The following is a 20,879-nucleotide window of genomic DNA, read 5'->3' on the forward strand; positions in this document are numbered from 1 at the left end:
CTCTCCACCTCTCGCGGGCTCAGCTATCCGTGAGTCTCGCTCTCTAAGGGTGTGGGACGAGTATCTCGAATCTCGCGCGCTCTCTACGTGCGCACAAACAAACTGTGTCCCGCCGAGGAGGCGCCTCACGCCAGTCGATGGCCGGCCGGCAACGCCTCTGCTCGGCACCGCCATCGGGAGATGGCGGGCGGCCGGGGGAAGCGGCTCGCGGGCCTACACGCTAGCCGCCTCGGCCTTGGCCGCGGCCTTGGCCGCGGAATTGGTCTGGCGGCAGAGCGGGCAGGGCCCGCCGGTGGCGACGGCGAGGTTGACAGCGACGCGGCCGTCGCCGGCCGCGCTCAGCGCGCTCAGGCTGGCGCACACGCGCGCCTGCTTCGAGCGCACGTGGTCGCCTGCTGGCATCGTGTCGACGGGCACATCGCGGCTCGCCATCGCCGCCTCGCTCATGTCGAGGTCCGGGTCGTGGGCGTGCTGGGTGAAGGCGAGCGTCGGCGGCGCGGAGACCTCGCCGCCGCGCGGCGCCGCCTTGACCTGCTGCTTGTAGGAGATGTAGTCGTGCTCCCAAACCTCCACGACGACGTAGCCCTCGGGGCGGGACGTGCCGTCGAGGCCGAGGTGCGGCCCCTTGATGTACTGCTCGGTGCGGCCTGCGCAGGGGGAGGAGGCTAAGCCACGAGCCGAGGTGGGCGCATGGCGGGGCGGAGCGGGGCGCGCACGGCGCGTCTTGTTCCACAGCGCCGGGCCCCACTGGTGCCCGACGCCGAACGTCTCGTGCAGCGGGTTGCCGGGGGGGAACCCGTGGTAACGGTTGCCCTGGTACTGGTAGGCGACGAGCGCGCCGTCGGAGGCGCGGCGGCACACCGCGTCCACCTTGATGCGAGGGTGGTCGGCGAGGATGCTCGCCTCCCAACCTATTCACGGAAGGAGATGTGAAGAGGCGCGCTGCTCACCGCGAGCGAGGGGGTTGGCGGCGAGCGCGTGCACCCTCGGGCTCCTCGCCGACCTCGAAGTGCACGTGGCGAAGCACGTCGAGGCCCTCCTGCTTGGCGAGCACGTGCAGCGCGTCGCACGCCGCGTGCGAAGCGCCCGCCTTGTGAGACGACTTTGTGCCCGCCTCGACCGCGTGCTTTGAGCAGAGCTGGTGCGGGGCCGAGCGGCCGGAGGCGTCGGGAGGGCCGTCGAACCCGGCGCAGACGAGCTCGCCCTCGCGGGAGCACACCACGCAGTAGGCGGCCGACGAGTCGCCCGGCCACGGCACGTTGCGGCGGAGGTACTCGGACCTAGGGATGTAAAGAGACACGGTTAGCTGCCGTGGCCGAGCGAGCCGTCGGGAGCAGAGGCGCGAGTCGCGCCGCGAGCAGGTCGCGCAGATGTTGGGCGTGTTGAGGAGCGACGGGTTCTTGAACCCGTAGCCCTCGAAGGGCTTGCTGCAGCCGCCGCAGACGCGGTAGTCCTCCGGCAGCCGCGCGCTGCAGTTGCGGCGGAGGTGAGCCGCCATGTCGACGACCTCCAGGCCGCAGTGCTCGCAGGCCACCCGCCGCTCCGCCGCCGGCCCGAGCAGCGAGCTGCAGCCGCGGCGGCGGTGAGCCGCCAAGTCGACGACCTCCAGGCCGCAGTGCTCGCAGGCCATCCGCCGCTCCGCCGCCGGCCCGAGCAGCGAGCTGCAGTCGCGGCGGCGGTGAGCCGCCAAGTCGACGACCTCCAGGCCGCAGTGCTCGCAGGCCACCCGCCGCTCCGCCGCCGGCCCGAGCAGCGAGCTGCAGTCGCGGCGGCGGTGAGCCGCCAAGTTGACGACCTCCAGGCCGCAGTGCTCGCAGGCCACCCGCCGCTCCGCCGCCGGCCCGAGCAGCGCGCTGCAGCCGCGGCGGCGGTGCTGCGGCAGGTCGAGGACCTGCACGGCGCAGTGCTCGCAGGCCTGCCTCCCGGCTGGCGACCGCTTCCGCTTCTTGCCGCGGCCGGCGCGCAATCTCTTCACTGCACAGCCCGGCACTGCGCCGTCGTTGGCGGCTGCGAGCAGCGTGTTGAGGTCGCCGAACACCACCTCGGCATCCACCGGCTCGTCGAGTGCCTCCTGCAGCGCCGCGCTCTCTGCCGCCTCGCGCGCCTTCGTGCTAAGCTTCCGCTCGCGCCCCACCATGAGGCAGCCGCGAACGACTTGGAAAGACGTCAAAGAATTTTACCGAAGTCACATGTTTTCTTTAAGGCCCTTCTCCCGTTCCCCTGTGTCCCTGATCGTCCTTACAAGATCCTGCTCGTGCAGGTGGGGACCCTGTCCTTCTCCCACCCCTCGTTTGGCGTGCCCGTTTTATTTATTTATTTATTCCCTGCGAACGCGCACCCCCTGGGCTAGGGCTCTCTTGCCCGCAACCCGATGCCAATCATCCGGCCCGCTGGGTGCGCTTCTGAGCTCCCCGGCCCTGGATGTGCGGTTAATGACTGCACTCCAAGTGCTCCAAGCAAAGGCGGTGCCACAACACGATTCACGCGACAGGCAAGGCACGGGCGACGGCTTCCTCAGAAGCCGTCGTCCACGGTCAAAGAATTTTACAACAACGGTCGCACTTGAATGCTCGCCTTGCTCGCCTTGCTCGCCCTCGCTCTGCCCCAGCCCTTCGAGTTCGCGCGGATTTCGCGAACTCCGAACTCGAACGAACGCAGCCGGCGGGGCCCAGCCCGAACCTCGAAACTGAACGGACCGCGCCGGCTGCGGAAGGCGCGAACTGCGAAAACGAACGAACGTTCGTGAACTCCGTTCGAACTTAGGAAAAAAGAAAATCATCGGCGGAAATTCGTTCGTTCGGCGTGCGGTTCAGCCTCGAGCCGCGCTGAACGAACGAACTCGCGCAACTGCGCCACGTGCGCGCGTGTGGACGCGGTCTGGCCCTCAATCTCAGGTGCCCATATACACAGAGGCGGCACTAGCACAGTTCTGACGGTCCGCGACAGTCTGCAATCTAGCGGACTACGGGCGCGACTACCCCGGTGCGCCGCCGCCCGCCGCGGACCATTGAAGAGGGGACAGCCATGCCCGCCTCGCGCGCCGCGCTTCGCACGCCGCCTCCACCGCCGTCTGCTGACAGCGCGCCGGGTGTCGAAGTCCCAAAGAACGTCCTCAAGGCGGCCGAGAACGGCCGATTGGGAGCGGTGCGATTGTGGCTGAATGAAGGCGGGAAGGCCGACACTCTCGCTAAGTTGCCCTCTGAGGTCAGCGGCCGTCCGATTCCATGCACCCTGCTGATGCTCGCCGCGCAGCACGGGTACGCGCAGATTGTCGAGCTCCTCCTGAAGCGTGGCGCCGACATCAACTTGCAAACCAGTCTCGGCACCACTGCGCTCAGCACTGCCGCCTACTACGGCCGCGAGCGAATGGTGGAGATGCTGCTGCAGCACGGTGCGGAGATCGGGACGGCGCTGGTATATTCCGCCCACGGCGGCAAAGAGCGGGTGGTCGATCTGCTGCTGCGGCGTGGCGCGGAGATCGACCTGCAAGACAAGAATGGTGGCACCGCGCTGATGCTCGCCGTCTGCTTCAACCGCCCCGCCGTCGTGCTCCGCCTGCTGCGGGCGGGCGCGGACATGACGTTGCGCGACGTGAACGGCTTTTCGGCGCTGCAGTGGGCCAAGGAGAAGGGCCACGCCGAGTGCGACCAGGCCTTCAAGACGTACCTCGGGGAGGTGGCGGCGGCGGGCCGGAGCAAGGCGCCGTCGGCCGAGGCAGGCGGCGCAGGCGCGGCGGGTGCGAGTGCCGCGGCCTCTGCTCCGAGCGGCGAGGGTGGCGCGGAGGCCAAGCCGAGCGGCGGTGCGGTGCCAGAGGAGGTTGTGGACGCGGCTGGGCGAGGCGATGAGGCGTCGGTGCTGGCGTGGGTCGACGGCGGCGGGCAGGTCGACGCGGCGTTCGTGTGCGTCTATTCGGACGGCCCTGTGAACGGCATGACGCTGCTGATACTCGCAATGATCTGCGGCCATGAGGAGTTGGTCGAGGCGCTGCTCCAGCGCGGCGCGGATGTCTCGTTGCCGAACAGCAATGGCGACACCGCGCTGAATCTCGCCGCCGGGAATGGCCACGAGAAGCTGGTCGAGTTGGCGTTGCGGCACGGCGCGGAGATCAACGAGCGAAGCGAGTTTGGCATCACTGCACTGATAAACGCCGCCGGCAGAGGCCAGGAGAAAGTGGTCGACACGCTGATCCGGCACGGCGCGGCGATTGACCAGCAGGCCATCGACGGCGACACCGCACTGATTCGGGCCGCTTTCTTCGGCCACCTCGCCGCCGTGCTCCGCCTGCTGCGTGCGGGCGCCGACCCGAAGCTGTGCACTACGAGTGGCAAGACCGCGCTGCAGTGGGCCAAGGAGCAGGGCCACACCAAGTGCGTGCGCGCCCTCGAGGAGCATGCGGCGGCCGAAAAGGCGGCGGAGAAGGCGGCGAAGAAGGCGGCGGAGGCGGCGGAGAAGGCGGCGGCGGAGGCGGCGTGGGCCGCGGGAGCGTCGGAGAGGGCGGCGCAGAGGGCGGCGGAGGAGAAGGAGGCGGCGCGGCACGCCGAGGAGCTGCTGGCGGAGGTCGAGGCGGAGAAGCGCGCCAAGGGGAAGAAGGGCAAGAAGAAGAAGAAGAAGGGCGGCGGGGCGGGCGCAGCTGCTGGGCCGTCGCAGGAACCCGAGGAGGTTGCCGAGGCGCCGTCGGAGGCAGACGCAGCCGAGGCGGCGAAGAAGGCCGAGGAGGTGAGGCTTCTCCTGCTTCTCGAGCAGCTCACCGAGGAGAGGATCCGGTTCGGCATCACGGCGGAGAGCCAGGCCGCGGCGTCGGCCGAGGTGGCCGAGGCGTCACGCTTGGCCGAGGAGGCGGAGGAGGCGGAGGAGGAGGCGGAGGAGGAGGAGGAGGCCGAGACAGCGGCCGTGGCGGCGCTGGCTGTGGCCAAGGCTGTACGGGCGGAGTCCAGGGCGGCGGAGGAGGCGGCCAGGGCGGCGATGGACGAGGTCGTGGCGGCGCTGGAGGAGGCTAGGCGATGGAGAAGGCCACGGCGGCGCGTGCGGGGGACGAGACGGCGTTTGAGGAGGCGGCGGCCGCTGCAGAGGCAAGGGGTGCTGCTGCGGCCGCTGCAAGGGCCAGGGCGGCTGCCGCCAGGATGGCAGCGGAGGCGGCCCAGCGCTCATAGCGCGAGCTGCTCAGAAGAGGCGCGTGGCCACCTCTCTGCGAACTCTCTGGGTGGAGTTTGGGAGCTTCCATCGAGGACGCGCTCGCCGGAGGTTCATCATGCACAGATTTGTGTGTTTGGTGTTGTCGCTGTTCACTGGAGCCGGGGAGGTCGAGGGCGGGGGGGTGGTGCCTTGTGGGGCCGCGCGGGGAAAACCGGTGCCGGACACTGTGAGCGGCGCCGCCGTCCGCCCGCGCCACGGCGCCACGCGCGCGGGGCCGGCCGGGTTCGCGTTTTGTGGAGATGATCTATATTAAATAAATAAATAAAACGGTCAAACTCTGAGACGAGATGTGGGTGCTGAGCCGAGCGGCGGCGGGGCGGTGCCAAAGGAGGTTGTGGCAGCGGCTCGGCGAGGCGAGGAGGCGGCGGTGCTGATTTGGCTTGACGGCGGCGGGCGGGTCGATGCGACGTTCGTGCACGTCTTTTCGAACGGCCCTGAGAGCGGCATGACGCAGCTGATGATCGCAATGATGAGGGGCCACGAGGAGTTGGCCGAGGCGCTGCTCCAGCGCGGCGCGGATGCCTCGTTGCAGTCTAGCGATGGCGCCACCGCGCTGAGTAACGCCGCCTTGAATGGCCACGAGAAGCTGGTCGAGTTGGCGTTACGGCACGGCGCGGAGATCAACCTTCAGTGCCACTACGGCAACACTGCACTGATTTGGGCCGCTTACCGTGGCCACTCCGCCGCCCTCCTCTGCTTGCTGCGGGCGGGCGCAGACATGACGCTGCGCACTACGGATGGCTGGACCGCGCTGCAGCTTGCCATGAACAAGGGCCACACTGAGTGCGTGCGCGCCCTCGCGGAGCATGCGGCGGCCAACAAGGCGGCGGAGAAGGCGGCGGCGGAGGCGGCGTGGGCCGCGGGAGCGGCGGAGAGGGCGGCGCAGAGGGCGGCGGAGGAGAAGGAGGCGGCGCGGCACGCCAAGGAGCTGCTGGCGGAGGTCGAGGCGGAGAAGCGCGCCAAGGGCAAGAAGGGCAAGAAGAAGAAGAAGAAGGGCGGCGGGGCGGGCGGGGCTGCGGGGCCGTCGCAGGAGCCCGAGGAGGTTGCCGAGGCGCCGTCGGAGGCAGACGCAGCCGAGGCGGCAAAGAAGGCCGAGGAGGTGAGGATCCTCCTGCTTCTCGAGACGCTCACCGAGGTGGCCGAGGCGGCGCGCTTGGCCGAGGAGGCGGAGGCGGCGGAGGAGGAGGCGGAGGAGGAGGAGGAGGCCGAGGCATCGGCTGAGGCGGCGCTGGGTGTGGCCAAGGCTGCACGGGCGGAGTCCAGGGCGGCGCAGGCGGAGGCCAGGGCGGCGTTTGAGGAGGCGAAGGCGGCGCTGAGCGGGGCCGACTCGGCTGTTGAGGGGGACGAGACGGCGTTTGAGGAGGCGGCGGCCGCGACAGAGGCGAGGCGTGCTGCTGCAGCCGCTGCGAGGGCCAGGGCGACTGCCGCCAGGATGGCAGCGGAGGCGGCCGAGCGCTCATGCGCGAGCTGCTCAGAAGAAGCGCGTGGCCACCATCCTTCCTGCGGACTCTCTGGGTGGAGCTTGGGCGCTTCTGTCGAGGACACGCTCGCCGGAGGGTCATCATGCACCGCAACTGTGTGCGCGGTGACGGTTGTCGTTGTTCGTTTGAGACGTGGAGCTCAGAGCTGGTGGGGCGTGAACCGGGCCCGCGGGGCCGGACGCCGCGCGCCGCCCGGGGGCGGCGGCGGGCGGCCTGGCCGCGGTGCTCGGGGAGTGGCGCGAGATTGTGTGACCGTGACGTGCGTTCCAAATTTGCAATATTAAATCCGTTACTTCCAGGCGCCGGGGCCGGGCGCCGTGGTGGGCGCCGTGGCGGTGGAGGCCACGGTGGCGGCGCCGGGGCCGGGGGCCGTGGTGCGCTGGTGGGCGCCGTCCGTGGCGGCCATGTGACGACGAGAGCGACTGGATACCCGCGGCCGGACTCCATCCGGCACGCGTCGCTGGGCGCTCAGAGCCGCGTCCCCTGCTCGCCACGAACGACCCCGACGCCCAAGGCGCCCGAATCGAACGACAGGCGGCACGCGAAGACTGGTTGCAATCCCGCCGACCGCCAGGCCGCGGGATGATGTGCGCGGGGTCTTGTAGTGGGTCTCGGAAGCTCCACCGTAAAAAAATAAAAAAAGTGACGCGAACCGGACGGACGTCAAGGTGCGAGACGCTGCTCAGGACTCGGTGTTGAGCACAAGTGCGTCGTCCGATCAGCCGTCGCGGCACCTGCTCGTCTCCTGCCCTCACGCACTCGCACACGTCCACGCACACGCACACACGTCGGCTTGCACCAACACACGGTGCTTCTTCGGGCGCCGCGAAAACCGCTCTCTCTCTCTCTCTCTCTCGGCCTTCCGGTGGCGCCGTCAGCGAGCGCCGTTGCCGTCTCATTGCTTCCTCAGGCGCCCAACGACTCGCCCTCTCAATGGGTGCCGAGGACTACCTCACCGATGGTGCCGTCCCACGGGAGCCGGGAGCGAGCGATACTCCCGACCTCGGTGCGGCAGACACGATCGACACCGAGTTTGTCCGTGAGAAGATCAAGAACCGTCACCTGCACGACGCCATCTACACGCGGTGCGGTTCGGTCATGATTGTGACCAACCCCTTCAAAAAGATGAACCTCTTCAGCAATGCGATCCTCGAGCAGTACAAGAATGCTCCGGTGCTGACGGAGCTGCCGCCGCACACGTTCGCCGTCGCCTCGACCGCTCACAGAGGCATGGTGCAGGAGGGCCTGAGCCAGGCCATCATCGTCAGCGGCGAGTCGGGAGCGGGCAAGACCGAGTCGGCCCGCCACATGATGCTTTACCTGAGGTATGTTTGCCAGACGAGCGAGGAGCTCGAGACGCGCCTCTACGGCTCGGACCCAATCACCGAGGCGTTCGGGTGCGCAAAGACGGTTCGCAACGACAACTCGTCGCGGATGGGCAAGTTCACCACCCTCAACTTCGACTCGGGCTCAAAGATTCAGGTCCGCCTCCCGGCCTCCAGACCTCCCAACACTGCGCGCCGCTGACATGCCCACGCTCACGTCGCAGGGCGCCACTCTCAACACCTACCTGCTCGAGAAGACCCGCGTGACGACGCCGGGGCCAGGTCGGACGGGCCGAGATCGGCCCGACACATCGTCCGAGATTAGCGGCGGCGGCTGTCCGGCAAGCCTGCGGCCACGGGCGCGCCGCCACCCGCCGCGCCTCCCTCTGCGCAGGCGAGCGCGCGTACCACGCCTTTTACGCGCTGCTGCGGAGCGGCGAGGCTGACCGCGTCTCGTCGCTCAAGCTGACGACCGAGCCCGCCGACTACTTTTACCTCAACAACAACGGGGCGCACACGGGCGAGCCGGGTGGCAAGCGGACCGACAAGATGCTCTGGGATGAGCTCGACGAGGCGCTCAAGGCGGGCGGCTGGACGGCCGACGGGCTGACCGAGCTGTGGGCGCTGGTCGCCGCCTGCCTCCACACGGGCAACATCAACTTCGACCCGGCAAAGACGGACACGGCGACCATCACGGCTGACTCCGCCAAATGGGTAGAGAACGTCGAGGCCGTGCTGGGCCTCCCGGGGGGCGTGCTTCCAAAGGTGCTGACCAAGATGAAGATGAAGGTTGGCACCGAGATGATGGACAAGGACCTCACCGTCGCCAAGGCCGTGGACACGCGCGACGCGTTGGCCAAGGGCATCTTCTCGCGGCTCTTCGACAAGCTGATCGAGCAGATCAACACGTCGATGGCCGAGGCCAAGGGCTGCGACCGCAACGCGACCATCAAGAATGTCATCGGTATCGTCGACATCTTTGGCTTCGAGATCTTCGAGAAGAACTCGATGGAGCAGCTGTGCATCAACTTTGCCAACGAGAAGCTGCAGGCGCTCTTCACCAAGACCGTCTTCGCCGAGACCATGAAGGCGTACAAGGAGGAGGGCATCGACGTGGCAGACATCACGTACAGCGACAACGCCAACCTCATCAAGACGTTCGAGACGCCAAAGACGGGCCTCTTCGGCCTCCTCACCGAGGAGTGCATCCTGCCAAAGGGCACGGACGAGGGCTTCACCGAGAAGGTGATGGCGACGCACGGCAAGGGCGGCATCATCTTCCGGATGAAGGGCGTCGGCCCAAAGGAGGGCTTCGGCCTCAACCACTTTGCCGGTCAGGTCAACTACGGCACCAAGGCCTGGCTCGACAAGAACCGCGACCCGATGAGCGGCGACCTGGTCCAGCTGATGCTCTCCGCGGACAACAAGCTCCTCAAGGAGCTCTTCACGGAGAAGCAGGAGGCCGACGCGGGCGGCGGCGGCGGCAAGAAGAAGTCGCCAAAGTTCAAGGGCGTGATGGACACCTTCACGGCGCAGCTCAACGACCTCAACGGCACGCTCGAGAAGTGCGCGCTCCACTTTGTCCGCTGCTTCAAGACCAACGACCAGAAGAAGAAGGAGTTCAACGAGGACGAGGTGGTGATGCGGCAGCTGCAGACGTCCGGCGTGCTAGACGCGCTCCGCGTGTCGCGCGAGGGCTACCCCGACCGGATGATCTTCGAGACCTTCAGCTCGCAGTACATCGCGGTGCCCGGCCTCAAGACGGCCGCAGAGCTCGCCCCCAAGCCGCCCAAGGAGCGGGTCGACACGCTGCTCGAGCGGCTCGAGGTGCCCAAGGAGAAGTTTCGCTCCGGCAAGACGCGCGTCTTCTTTGCCGCCGGCGTGCTCGACGGGCTCCGCGCGAAGCGGACCGCGATGCAGGCCAAGATCGCCACCGAGATCCAGCGGGTGGGCCGCGGCCTCGTCGCCCGCGCAAAGGCGCGCGAGCTGCGCAAGATCCGCGAGGCGGCGCTGCAGGCGATGGTCGCCGCGACACCGGGGGAGGACATCGAGGCGCTGCGCACGGCCATCAAGGGCGCCAAGGACGCCGGCCTCCCGAACTATCCCGCTGGCAAGGCCAAGTTCGACGAGGCGGAGAAGCGGCTCGCCACGCTCGAGGCGGAGCTCAAGGCGCGCAAGGAGGCGGAGGCGGCGCTCGAGGCGGCCGTCGCCGGGACGGACATCCCGGCGCTCGAGGCGGCGCTCAAGAAGGCGGTCGACTGCAAGTCGGACAACAAGCCGCTGATCGAGCGCGGCGAGAAGCGCGTCGAGTTCCTCAAGGAGGAGGAGCGGCGCGCCGAGGAGGAGCGGAAGCGGAAGGAGGAGGAGGAGAGGAAGCTGGCCGAGCTCAAGGCGGCGGCGGAGAAGGACGCCTCCAAGAAGGCGGAGCTCGAGGCCGCCCAGGCCGCCGCCGCGGAGGCGGAGAAGAAGTCAGCCGCCGAGGCGGCCGCGCGCGAGGCTGCGGCGGCGGGCGGGGACGCGGCGATCGTGGCGCAGGCCGAGCAGGAGGCGGAGGCGGTCAAGGCGGAGGAGGAGGCGAAGCAGGTGGCGGAGGAGACGGCGCAGAAGACGCAGCTGGTCAAGTCGCAGAGCCGCATGCTCGCCGAGGCGAAGGCGGACCCCGAGCACGCCGCGGTGGCGGGCGACGCGGCGGCCAGCGCGGCGGCCAGCGCGGTGGCCAACGGCGCGGGATCGGACGAGGCGATCAAGGCGGGCATAGCGGCCGCGGAGGCGGCGGAGGCGGAGGCGCAGGAGCGGGCCATCCAGGAGAAGGCGCAGCTGCGTCGCGCGACGATCGACAAGCTGCGCAGCGAGGAGGTCAAGTTCCACTCGTTGCCGGAGGACGTGGTGGACTACGCCGACTACCTCGGGATGGACCTCAAGGAGGACCTCGGGCTGCTGTGGATCGCCGACGAGGCGCTGCGCGCGGACGACCCCGACGGCTGGATCGAGCGCGAGGGGCCGACGGGCGACCACTACTACGAGCACGAAGTGACGGGCCAGGTGCTCTACTCGCACCCGCTCGACTACCAGTTCCAGCAGCTCTACCTCGAGGAGAAGAAGAAGGGCGGAAGCGGGCAGCTGGGGAGGCGAAACTCGGACGACGACGACGACGACATGGCGCCGCCGAAGCAGGCGCGCAGCAGCAGTCGCGCCGCCCTGCTGGCCGCCACGGGCCCGGTGGGCAGCGCGGACGACGTGTTGCGGCGCGTGCAGCGGCTGCTGGGCACGACGCGGAGCGACGAGCTGCGGCAGCTGCTCATTCAGCCGTCGCTGTGCAAGACGCCCGTGCGCTGCTTTGTGATCCGGCACAAGTCGTTCATGGGCACCCCCCGCTTCGACTTCTTCATGTCCATCTCGCGCACCGACGACATGTACTGCTTCACGGCGAAGAAGTGGCCCCTCGGGATCAACAAGGGCTGCTACTACTCCATCTCGCTCGACCAGGAGGAGGCGAAGCGGTCCAAGGCGAGCACGCTCGAGTCGGGCGCCTTTGTCGGCAAGGTCCGCTCCGACAAGAAGTCGCTCGACTACACCCTGTACGACGACGGCACCTCGCCCGACGGAAAGGACAAGGGCGGCACCTCGGTGCTGCGCCACGAGCTGCTGCACATAAACTTTTCGAACTCGCTGCGCAACCGCGACCCAGGCGCCATGACGGTGGTCCTGCCCGAGGTGGACAGCGACGGCAGCTTCGAGAGCGTGCAGCCGAGGCATCACACGGAGGGGCTCGAGGCGCTGCTCAAGCGCGGCGAGAAGGGCGGGCTGCTCGAGCTCAAGAACCGGCAGCCAAAGTGGAACGCGTCGAGCAACATGTACGTCCTCGACTTCCACGGCCGCGCCTCGCTCCCCTCGTGCAGAAACGTCCAGCTGGCGCCAAAGGCGCGCGCGCGCGGTCCGGGCTGCGCGCGCCGCTGCCTGAAGCGCTCTCACCCGCCCGCCACCTCCGCCCGCCTCAGGCCAAGGAGAGCGACGTCTGCTTCCTGATGGGCAAGGTGGAGGAGAACCGCTTCAACATCGACTTCAAGGCGCCCTTCTCGGCCATGCAGGCGTTTGCGACCGCGATCATCATCTTTGACAACAGCTCCGGCGCCTTTTGAAAGGCCCGTCCGAGGCCGGGATATGGCTGGGCCTGGCCATATCGTTCGCCGTCAGCCTGCACGCAACGCCGCACACTCGACTCTACGCCGTCGAGACGGGCCTCCGCCTCCTCTTAAGCATAGCCCTAGACCCTGTACCCTCTAATGCTATTCTGCGCCGCGCCCCCCGTGCGTGAGTCCGCAGGCTTTGTGCCTCCTGTCTTACGGCACATACAGGGGCGCTGCCGGCCCCCGCGCACCGCGCACGCTGTGCTCTTCCGGCCTCGCTCCTCCATGTTTGTGGCGTGATGTATCTTCCATGTTGGGCTGTGCGAGGGGTTTACGTTTTGTTTAAGTGCTGAAGAAGGATAAAACAGCGAGATCGCGCAAACGCGCGCTTCAGATCCTGGCGCCTCCAGCCACGTACATAAGAGAGTACGAGATGGCACACAGAGGCTAGTCCCAGAGCTCATCGTCATCAAGCGCCTCTGCCATGGCCGCATCGCCGCTCCCCTCCCGGGCTGGCTGCGCGGGCGCGAGCGCGTCGGTCGCCGCCTGCGCTGCCCCGAGGTGGATTGGTATCCTCGGGCCCGCCGACTTGGGCCGGACGGGCGGCTCGGCACCGCTGCGCAGCTGAGACGGCGTCTCGTCCTCCGCCGCCTCCACCGCCGGCGCGCGCGGCACCAGATCGTAGTTCGCGGCGAGCAGACAGAACTTTTGAGGCGGAAGCTGGATGCCAGACGTGCTGGTCGGCGCGGCGGGCAGCGGCTGGCCGTTGCGCTCGCGCGCAAGCCACTCAAGGAAGGGCGCCGAGGTGACCTGCGCCTCTGCAGACTTGAGCCTGCACGCCAGTCTGACGTCCTCGCACTCCACCGCCGTGCGGCCCGCGTGCGCCGCGTAGTCTGCGCCTTCCGAAAAGACCTCGGCGCAATGAGCGTGCATGAAGGTGAGGAGCTGGTGGAGGACGCCCGGCTCGTAGTCGGTCACACCCATCGAGCGCAGGATCTCGTCGACGGTCGCGGCGTCGCGCGGCGCGCCGGAGCTCGACATGCGCCCACCTCGCCGAGTTGTGGAAGAAAAAATCGACATATGAGTGTGGCGTACGGCTACCGTTCAACCGTCTTTCTTACCGTTCAACCGGTTGGGACATTCCGTCTCCATACCTGGCCGTCGTAACACATGACGCGACTTTGTGGACGCTGCTGAGCAGCGTCACATACTCCTAGACGTATGGTTCTTGACCTGATGGACTATGGCATCAACTACAACACCAACACAAAGGATGCCTGCGCGTGGGACGCGTGGGAGGAGTTCTGCGGCGTGATGAACACCGCGCCGCTGCGGCAAGCGTCGTTCGTGCGAGAGTACCCCGCGCGAGAAAGCAAGCTGCTCGGTCTCTTCGTCCTTTGGATCTATCCCCGGCTGAAACCTCGGAGTCGCGCAGATCGCTGGGCCAAGCCGAGATCCGCCCTCGCCTACCCGCTGGCTATTATCCGCATCTTTCAGCGGTGGCAAGTCGTCCTCCCGAGCATCAAAAACGTGCGCGCGCAAGTTCGCGGACTCCTACGCGTGGCGGTCAATGTCTTCGGGCTGGGGTTTCTCGCGCCGCGACGCAAGGAGCCTTTCACCATGGACATGCTGCGCGCGGTCTGCGCCATCCCGAATGGCGCTCGCGTCGGCGCGCACACGTGGCACGCCGAGTCGCCTATCACGATCCTCGTCACAGATCTGATGTGCTTTCTGCTGCGGACGGGGTTCCGTCCGTGTGTGATCAGTGTCTACGGATGGGGTGTCTTTGGCTCACGCCAGGGCGCTCGTTGCTCCTCCGTCTCTTTGTATCTTCCATACTGCGTTTATCAGAAGACCAGTGTGGGCACCCAATTGCAAGTTCCAAGTACGATTCTGAGGGAGGGTGTAAATGACCCCCCCCCCCAATGAACACACCAGAGACCAGTGAGGGAGGGCGAGACGATCGAGGGGTCCCGTACCATGCGGAATCGACCCTATCCAGTGCTCAAGTGCTCAAGGATGTAGAGTGTAGAGCGCTGTAGAGCTGTAGAGATGTAGAGCGCTCTGGAGCGCTGTAGAGCAATGTAGAGTTGTAGAGCTCTACATCCGCCGCGTGACGAGGCGGGTGCGTAGAGCGATGTAGAGGCGCTCTACAACGTGAAATCTCTACAACAAACTCTACATCATAAGCGGCGAACGAGGCACGGTCGCTCTCCGGCATGAGGCGCGTTGCACTTGCCAGTGCTGCCCTGGCCTTCTGTCTGCCCGCCCAATGGGTGGGAGGTGCCTCTGCTGCTGTGGCATGCCTCACGGCTGCGACTGGCCGGCGCCTCGGCGCGTCAGCTCGGGCTCGGCGTAGTGATAGTGGCCAGCGCAACTCGCCTGGACTCAACGCTCAGCCAGGAGCTCCCGCACGCGCTGGCGCGAGTCATGGCGCATGCAACGCGTCTGAATGCTCGCCTCGCCTCGCGCAAATGCGACCGTCCTCGCAGCCGATAGTCCACCGCCTGCTAAAGAAGCACAGCGACGAATGCGGCACCGGCGACGCATGGCAGGCTGGTCATGATGCAGTCATAGGGTGTTGTGTGCCGTCAGAGTGACTCTCTGTGTGTTAGGGATAGTCAGGGCCGTCCATCAGAGCTCTAGTAAGCTCGGACACACCCCATTAGTGCGACTCGACCTCTTTGAGTCACTGCCTTCCCGGCGGGTTGGCTGTAGAGCCTCTACAACAAACTCTACAGCAAAATCGCGCTCTACATCGCTCTACAACGCACCCGCCTCGTCACGCGGCGGATGTAGAGCTCTACAGCTCTCTCTACAGCGCTCCAGAGTGCTCTACATCTCTACATACAGCTCTCAGCGCTCTACAGCGCTCTCCAGCGCTCTACATCTCTACAGCTCTACAGCGCTCTACACTCTACATCCTCTACTCGAGTACACCCTCCCTCAGATTGCGCGGCGCGGCCCGAGATCGCGCACCTCGGCACTCGGCGAGGACCGAGGTGGATGGGTTGGGAGCGAGGGGGCGGAAGTGATCAGTGCGGTAGATCGGTCAGCTCGGGGCGCGTGAGCCGGACTTGTGAGCCGGACGGCTTTCATTTCTCTCTGCGTTCTTGCACATGGAGTGCAAGATACTCGTTCTGTTGCCATCCCAAACAAACTGTCACTCCCCTTTCTCCCGGCCGGGGTGGGGCGCGCGCGGGGGCGGCGGGTGTGCGGGATGTCTGTGGGCCCGAGAGCGATTGTTCTATAACATACATAGGAGAAAAGAAATCTTCTCTCGTGTGCACAGCGGCAGCGAACCCCGCCTCGCTGATTGTGCCTCCGGTCTACAGTCGGACGAGCCCCGCCACGCCGAATGCTCTCCCGACGTGTCGCACAGACCAACTTTGATCCCGGCCGTGGCGACGCTCTGCGCGCCTGCGTCGCCAGCTTGCTCGACTTGCCTCTCGCCCAGACGCCAGACTTTCTGAACGCCGCGGGAGGCGACTACTGGCGGTCGATGGTGTCGCACGGCGCCGCGCTCGGCCTCGCACCAATCAAGGTCGCGCTCGGCGCCGACGGCAAGCTGCCGAGCCCGTCCGTCGAGGGCGGCCTCTGCATTTTACGCGGCACGTCGCCCCGTGGCGCGCACGGGCACGTCATCGTCGCCGCCGTCGGCCGTGATGGTCTGCGAGAGCTGGCCGTGGCAGGGATCGCCACAGCGTCCGCTGACGCGTCGGCGTCTCGGCTGCAGGCGTCACTCTCGATCCCGTCCACGACCCGCACCCCTCCGGACACATGCTCCTCCCGCCGTACACCTGGGCCGCCTTTTACGCATCGCCCTGCCCCGCCGCCGCCCGCTCGGCGGCGACCGCCGCCACGAGCAGCATCGCCGCCGGCAGCGCCGCCAGCAGCGGCAGCGGCGCCGAGGCGAGCGGCAGCGGCGGGGCGGCCGCCACCATCCTCTCGCGGCTCGCTCCGGCGCTCTGCGCGGCCGGATTCGAGGTGCAGGCGCCGCTGCTGGTCCGCTGGTACAACGAGCACCCAAAGGTGACTCCGCTCGGCGTGGCGCACCACCTCGACGCCGATGGCGACACGCTCGCGCTTCTGGTCGGCAACTCGCGCACGCTCTGGCGCCCCTTTGTGCGGTGGGTGGGCGAGCGGCTGGCGGAGGACGAGAACTACCTCGCGCGCCACCCCGACGCTCTCGACGCATACGCGCGCCACGCCGTCTCCACCCTCCTCCGCGCTCTCGACGGCGTGCCCGGCCTCCACGCGGCGCCGTCGGTCGTCTTCGCGGACGAGACGCTCGAGACGCACGGCCGCTGCGTCTCGGTCGCCACCGCGGCGCACGTCGCGGGCCTGGCCTTCTACGACGCCTCGCTGCAGCGCTCGCTCCACAAGGCGCTCGGCCAATGAATTTATGTAATCAATTCTAAATCGATGTCTCAATCAATCTCGCTCCACAAGGCGCTCGGCCCGTGGATCGCGTACCGCGCGGTGATCGTCTTTTCTGGCGTCACTGCGCCGCGCTTGCCGCGGCCGCCGGAGCCGACCAACCCGCTCTCACCCGCAGAGGCGCAGCGCGTCCTCGCCATCCAGCAGGAGAAAAAAGAGACCGCCGCCCCCGCGCACCGCGAGACTCTCGCACCCTCATCTCGCACCCTCAGACCAGCCATTGGCCTCCCCGCCCTCCCCTCGCCTCTGGAGGCCATGCCCTCCGCCCCTTCCCCCGCCGCCCCCACCTCCCCGCCCCCGCCCCTTCCCTCTCCGGGGCAGGACTGCTTTCTTCGGTGGGACGACTCGGACGAGCAGGCCAACTGGGGGCGGCTGCGCTCGATCGTCGACGCGTTTGAGATTGGGCGCGAGCACCGGTACGAGCACGAGATGATGCAGTTCCACTACGAGCCGGACGCGCACAGGCGGCTCGAGGCGCTCCGCCGTACCGCTCTCTGCGCGCGCGGCCCCGGCGACGGCGGCGCGGCGGCGCGGCGAGCCGCGCTGTCGTGTGACGCGCGGACCGGGGGCGCCGGCGGGCTGCCGGCGGGGACGCAGACAGCTGTGAGCGCCTTTGACCAGGGTCAACCGGCCGAGACGCAGACGGCAGCGGCGGAGCCGGGCCAGCAGGCACAGACGCAGACCTTCCTCGCGACGGGTGAGGAGGCGACGCAGACGGCGCTGCAGCGCACGGCCGAAGCGGGCGTCCAGCACCGCCCGGTGCTCGCGAACCAGGTGTGAGGGGGGGGGGGGGCAGCCGTGTCTCAATTTGTCACACGCAGGCGCCGGCGCGGACCCTCTCTGCTTTCCTTTTTTTGTTTTTTTAATATGTATCGGGGAAAAGTAATGCAGGCCAATTGTCGCTGTGATGACGAAGAGGTGGTTCTCAGACTTGAACAACAACCGGGTCTTTCCAGTGGATCAAGGCACGAGTCCAACACGCACATTTTGTCCCGGGCGGCGAAGCGAAAACCGCCGTCGCCGTAGTGGACCCCCCACCACCAGCCCCTTGGACGTTGGAGTGTGAACAGTGAAGGCTTCGTATAGCCCTCCGGTCTACTAGAAGGTCCGCAGGACTGGAGCGAAAAAAAGCAAGCCCGGGGGGCGAGTGCGTAGGATCTTGCTAGGACGCGAGACCTTTTTAAAGAACCGAAATCTCCAGGAAATATCCCAACGCGGTACGGCTCTACCCCCCCCCCCCAAAGCCCACACTGCAAAGAAACTGTGAGACAGTCATGCTCTTTGCTTCTAGGTTCTACTCTGTGAGCGTTCGGTTCAGCGCGCCTTGCCAGGCCCTGCCTCGAGGGTGAGCATCTTCATCAGCACCGTCTTGCCAGGCCCAGCACCTGCGGTCGTGCGGACGGGCTTGCCGGAGCGCGGAGGCGTGGCAGCGGCGGCGGGCAGCGGTGTCGCACCGCTCGGGCCCATGGTGGATGACGCTTGCTCGGATATAGAAAAGACGCCAGGCCCCCAGGGCAGCAGCAGCCTCGAGCAGGCAAGAGCTTTCGCAATACATGTACAACTCCATGTAGAGGCTTTCATGAGCACCGCGACGACAGGTGCGACGTCGAACGCACCCCTCCACGAGCTGCAAAAGTGAGTGAGCGCGCACACACACAGTCCCGCCGAGCGCGCGACGAGCCCCCTCAAGCCTCATGCCCGTGCCCGCACCTCGCCTTTCTGACGTGACTGTCTCCTGACCATCATCTCGCGGCCCGTGTGATTCGCGCGTCTCTCAACGCATGTCAAGACAACACAGGGTACGGGATCGCCAAGCAGGTAGCGCCGCTCCTAACTATGGCCAAAGACCTCCAACGGCCAATCTGAGAACGCGTGGTCCGTGGAACCTGCCCTTTAGCGCCGACACGTGAGACGAGACCCCCTCCACCACTGCCGCACCACCCTCGCCGAGTGTCTGATTCACAACGCTCGGCAACCGGGCATCGCCCCGGGACGTAATAGCACCTTCACAGCCGAACGATGCGAGACGCAAGTCCACCAAGCTCGGCATTCCAACGGCCAGACAGCTGGGCCAGAGCGGTATTTTGGTTTTCAAAAGTTTTTTTTGCCTGCTCCAACGCTCCTGCTCCAACGATGTGGTCGTTCAAGCGGCACGCAGCCCTGCCCGGCACAACCGGGTTAGTGGCGCACGGCACCCGCGGCGCTTCTGTGCTCGCGACGTGCCCGCTGCGCGTCGGTCGCGACCTACGCGCCGGCGCTCGGCGCACCCAAGTCCAAGCTGTAGTTGATCGTTGCTTCCCTTTCGCGAGGCGGTGCGGACTGCCGGCGGCCTCGGTCTCCCTCTGCCCGTGCGACTTTCGCTAACTCCCTCGAGCCTAGACCGTCTCTTCGGGACGGCGCTCTTGAGCACGTTTGGCACCAAGGGGCTTTGATTCTTACGACCCTCACCCGCCAAGGCAGGTGCGCACTTGGCGCGTGCGTTTCTTTTTTATTATTTACCCAAAGTGAGACGCCGTGCTTAGAGTGAAGTGTTGCTTTTGTGTGAGTTGTGCGAGCTCCAACTTGCTCGGAAGGGAGGGTACGCACGGCTAGAGGCTAGAAAGAATCTCCTCTCGCCACCACACGGCTGGGGCAGCCGACCGACGAAGACGGCGTGCGTGAACAATGCAAATCACGCCGTTGCCGCCGGCGGTTTCGGACCGCATCCGCGCCGCCACGGCCGTCCCGACCTTTTCTCGGGCGCTCGAGGAGCTCGTCTTCAACTCTCTCGACGCCGGCGCCACCGAGATTGTGGCGTCGGTGAACGTGCAGGCGCTGTCGCTCAGCGTGCGCGACAACGGGCGCGGCATGGACAGGCTCGCCCTGTCGGTGGTGGGAACCAGCGCCGCCACCTCAAAGATTCGATCGCTGGAGGAGCTGCGCGGCGGCGTGCACACCTTTGGCTTCCGAGGCGAGGCGCTCCACGCCCTCTCGACGGTCGCGTTGGTGGAGATTGTCAGCCGCTGCGTCGACCCGCCGGCGGCGCCCTCGCTGGTCACGGTGCTGCAGCACGGCCAGCGCACGCAGCCGGGCCCCGCCGCGGAGGCGCGCGCGCCAGGCACGACTGTCTCGGTGAGAAACATGTTCTCCAACCGGGCCGTGGCGCGCAAGAGGCACCAGCGGCCGAGCGCCGCCGGCGCAGAACTCTCCCTCCTCGTTGCAAGGATGACGCGCCTCGCTGTGGCGAGTCCGGGCGTCGCCTTCCGGCTCCACGACGCGTCGCGCGGCGTAACGCTCGTGACCAAGGGGCGGGCCGCATCTCCGCTCGCGGCCTTTCGGCAGCTGCTGCTTTGCGGCTCCCACGAGGAGCAGCCGCGGCTCGCAGAGCTCAGCTTCGACGACGGTCGATACAGCCTCCACGGCCACCTGTCGGTGCTCTGCAACGGAGGTCGCATCCGCGATGCGCAGCTGCTGTCGCTCAACGGCCGCCCTCTCGAGCGCACCAGCGAGCTTCACCGCCTGATCGAGGCGTCGTACGCCAGGCTCCACCGACGGCTCGCGGGCCAAACGTCGTCACCCGGCAGCGCGCCTGCCGTCTTTTGCATATCTCTGACCTGCTGCCCGTCGCGGTACGACGCGGCGTTCCACAAGGAGAAGTCCGAGGTGATGTTCTACGATCTGGCCGCAGTCCGCAACGCGCTGCTCGGGGCGCTGACCAGCTTCTTCTGCCGCGAGGCTAGCGCACTCGACCCGCGTGACATCGCAGCGGAGCTGGTTTGCCTCGCAGCAGGTGCGCGCGACGCGAGCGACGACGCGCCACGCGAGGTGCGCGATGGCACACACGGCGAGCGGCGAGACGAGGCGGTCGACGAGGCGGTCGACGAGACAGAGGGGGAGGGAGGAGGGCTGGTGGGAGCCACCAGCTACGAGGCGGAGCCAGGAGCGAGAGGGAGCGACCATGGTCAGTCGGCGTCCGTCGAGGCCGACCGGCACGAGCTGCGAGAGGCGGGACGCGCCGGGTACGAGCTCCAGGAGGACCGATCGACTGGTGGGGCGCGCGTGTCGCTAGCCCGCGCGCGGCACCACCCGGCCGTGCTGCTCGCAGCGTTGGAGAGCCCGGCCACCCCACCGCCACCATCACCGCTCGAGTGCCAGCCGCCAGCGCGCAAAGTCGACCCCGAGCGGCAGCAACGGCAGCCTCTGGCGACGCCGCCACCTCTCGGCCCCTCTTCTTCGGGCAACTGGCTTTCGTCCCCGAGGCCTTCTGCGGCGGGCCGCAGCAAGCGCCCCCTCGACGAAGCGCCTAAAGAGGAGTGGCTGGGGCAAGAGGGGCG

The 20,879-nt window shown here is 67.3% G+C and overlaps 5 protein-coding genes across 5 annotated transcripts; 3 read left to right on the forward strand and 2 right to left on the reverse strand.

Moving 5' to 3' along the window:
- Nucleotides 1-213: 213 nt before the first annotated feature.
- Nucleotides 214-2,137, reverse strand: EMIHUDRAFT_226479 (hypothetical protein; the record flags this gene model as incomplete). The annotated part of the gene is made up of 3 exons (XM_005788800.1): nucleotides 214-647; nucleotides 717-911; nucleotides 985-2,137. The coding sequence occupies 3 exons, from the start codon at nucleotides 2,135-2,137 to the stop codon at nucleotides 214-216; spliced, it is 1,782 nt and encodes a 593-aa protein (XP_005788857.1).
- Nucleotides 2,138-2,566: 429 nt separating this feature from the next.
- On the forward strand, nucleotides 2,567-12,138 carry EMIHUDRAFT_110275 (hypothetical protein; the record flags this gene model as incomplete). The annotated part of the gene is made up of 7 exons (XM_005788801.1): nucleotides 2,567-2,616; nucleotides 4,506-4,971; nucleotides 6,119-6,581; nucleotides 7,585-8,156; nucleotides 8,224-8,281; nucleotides 8,394-11,902; nucleotides 11,998-12,138. 7 exons carry the CDS (start codon nucleotides 2,567-2,569, stop codon nucleotides 12,136-12,138), a joined length of 5,259 nt encoding a protein of 1,752 aa, XP_005788858.1.
- A 435-nt stretch (nucleotides 12,139-12,573) lies between these two features.
- On the reverse strand, nucleotides 12,574-13,298 carry EMIHUDRAFT_226481 (hypothetical protein; the record flags this gene model as incomplete). Its single annotated transcript, XM_005788802.1, has 2 exons — nucleotides 12,574-13,122; nucleotides 13,281-13,298. 2 exons carry the CDS (start codon nucleotides 13,296-13,298, stop codon nucleotides 12,574-12,576), a joined length of 567 nt encoding a protein of 188 aa, XP_005788859.1.
- Nucleotides 13,299-13,347: 49 nt separating this feature from the next.
- Nucleotides 13,348-17,346, forward strand: EMIHUDRAFT_467206 (hypothetical protein; the record flags this gene model as incomplete). The annotated part of the gene is made up of 5 exons (XM_005788803.1): nucleotides 13,348-13,871; nucleotides 14,248-14,251; nucleotides 15,509-15,794; nucleotides 15,863-16,443; nucleotides 16,888-17,346. The coding sequence occupies 5 exons, from the start codon at nucleotides 13,348-13,350 to the stop codon at nucleotides 17,344-17,346; spliced, it is 1,854 nt and encodes a 617-aa protein (XP_005788860.1).
- A 1,884-nt stretch (nucleotides 17,347-19,230) lies between these two features.
- On the forward strand, nucleotides 19,231-19,734 carry EMIHUDRAFT_70741 (hypothetical protein; the record flags this gene model as incomplete). The annotated part of the gene is made up of 1 exon (XM_005788804.1): nucleotides 19,231-19,734. A coding segment is annotated over one exon (504 nt), but the record flags the coding sequence as incomplete, so codon positions are not given.
- Nucleotides 19,735-20,879: the final 1,145 nt, after the last annotated feature.

The sequence above is a fragment of the Emiliania huxleyi genome (genome assembly GCF_000372725.1).
Source record: "Emiliania huxleyi CCMP1516 chromosome Unknown EMIHUscaffold_132, whole genome shotgun sequence".
Taxonomy (NCBI): domain Eukaryota; phylum Haptophyta; order Isochrysidales; family Noelaerhabdaceae; genus Emiliania; species Emiliania huxleyi.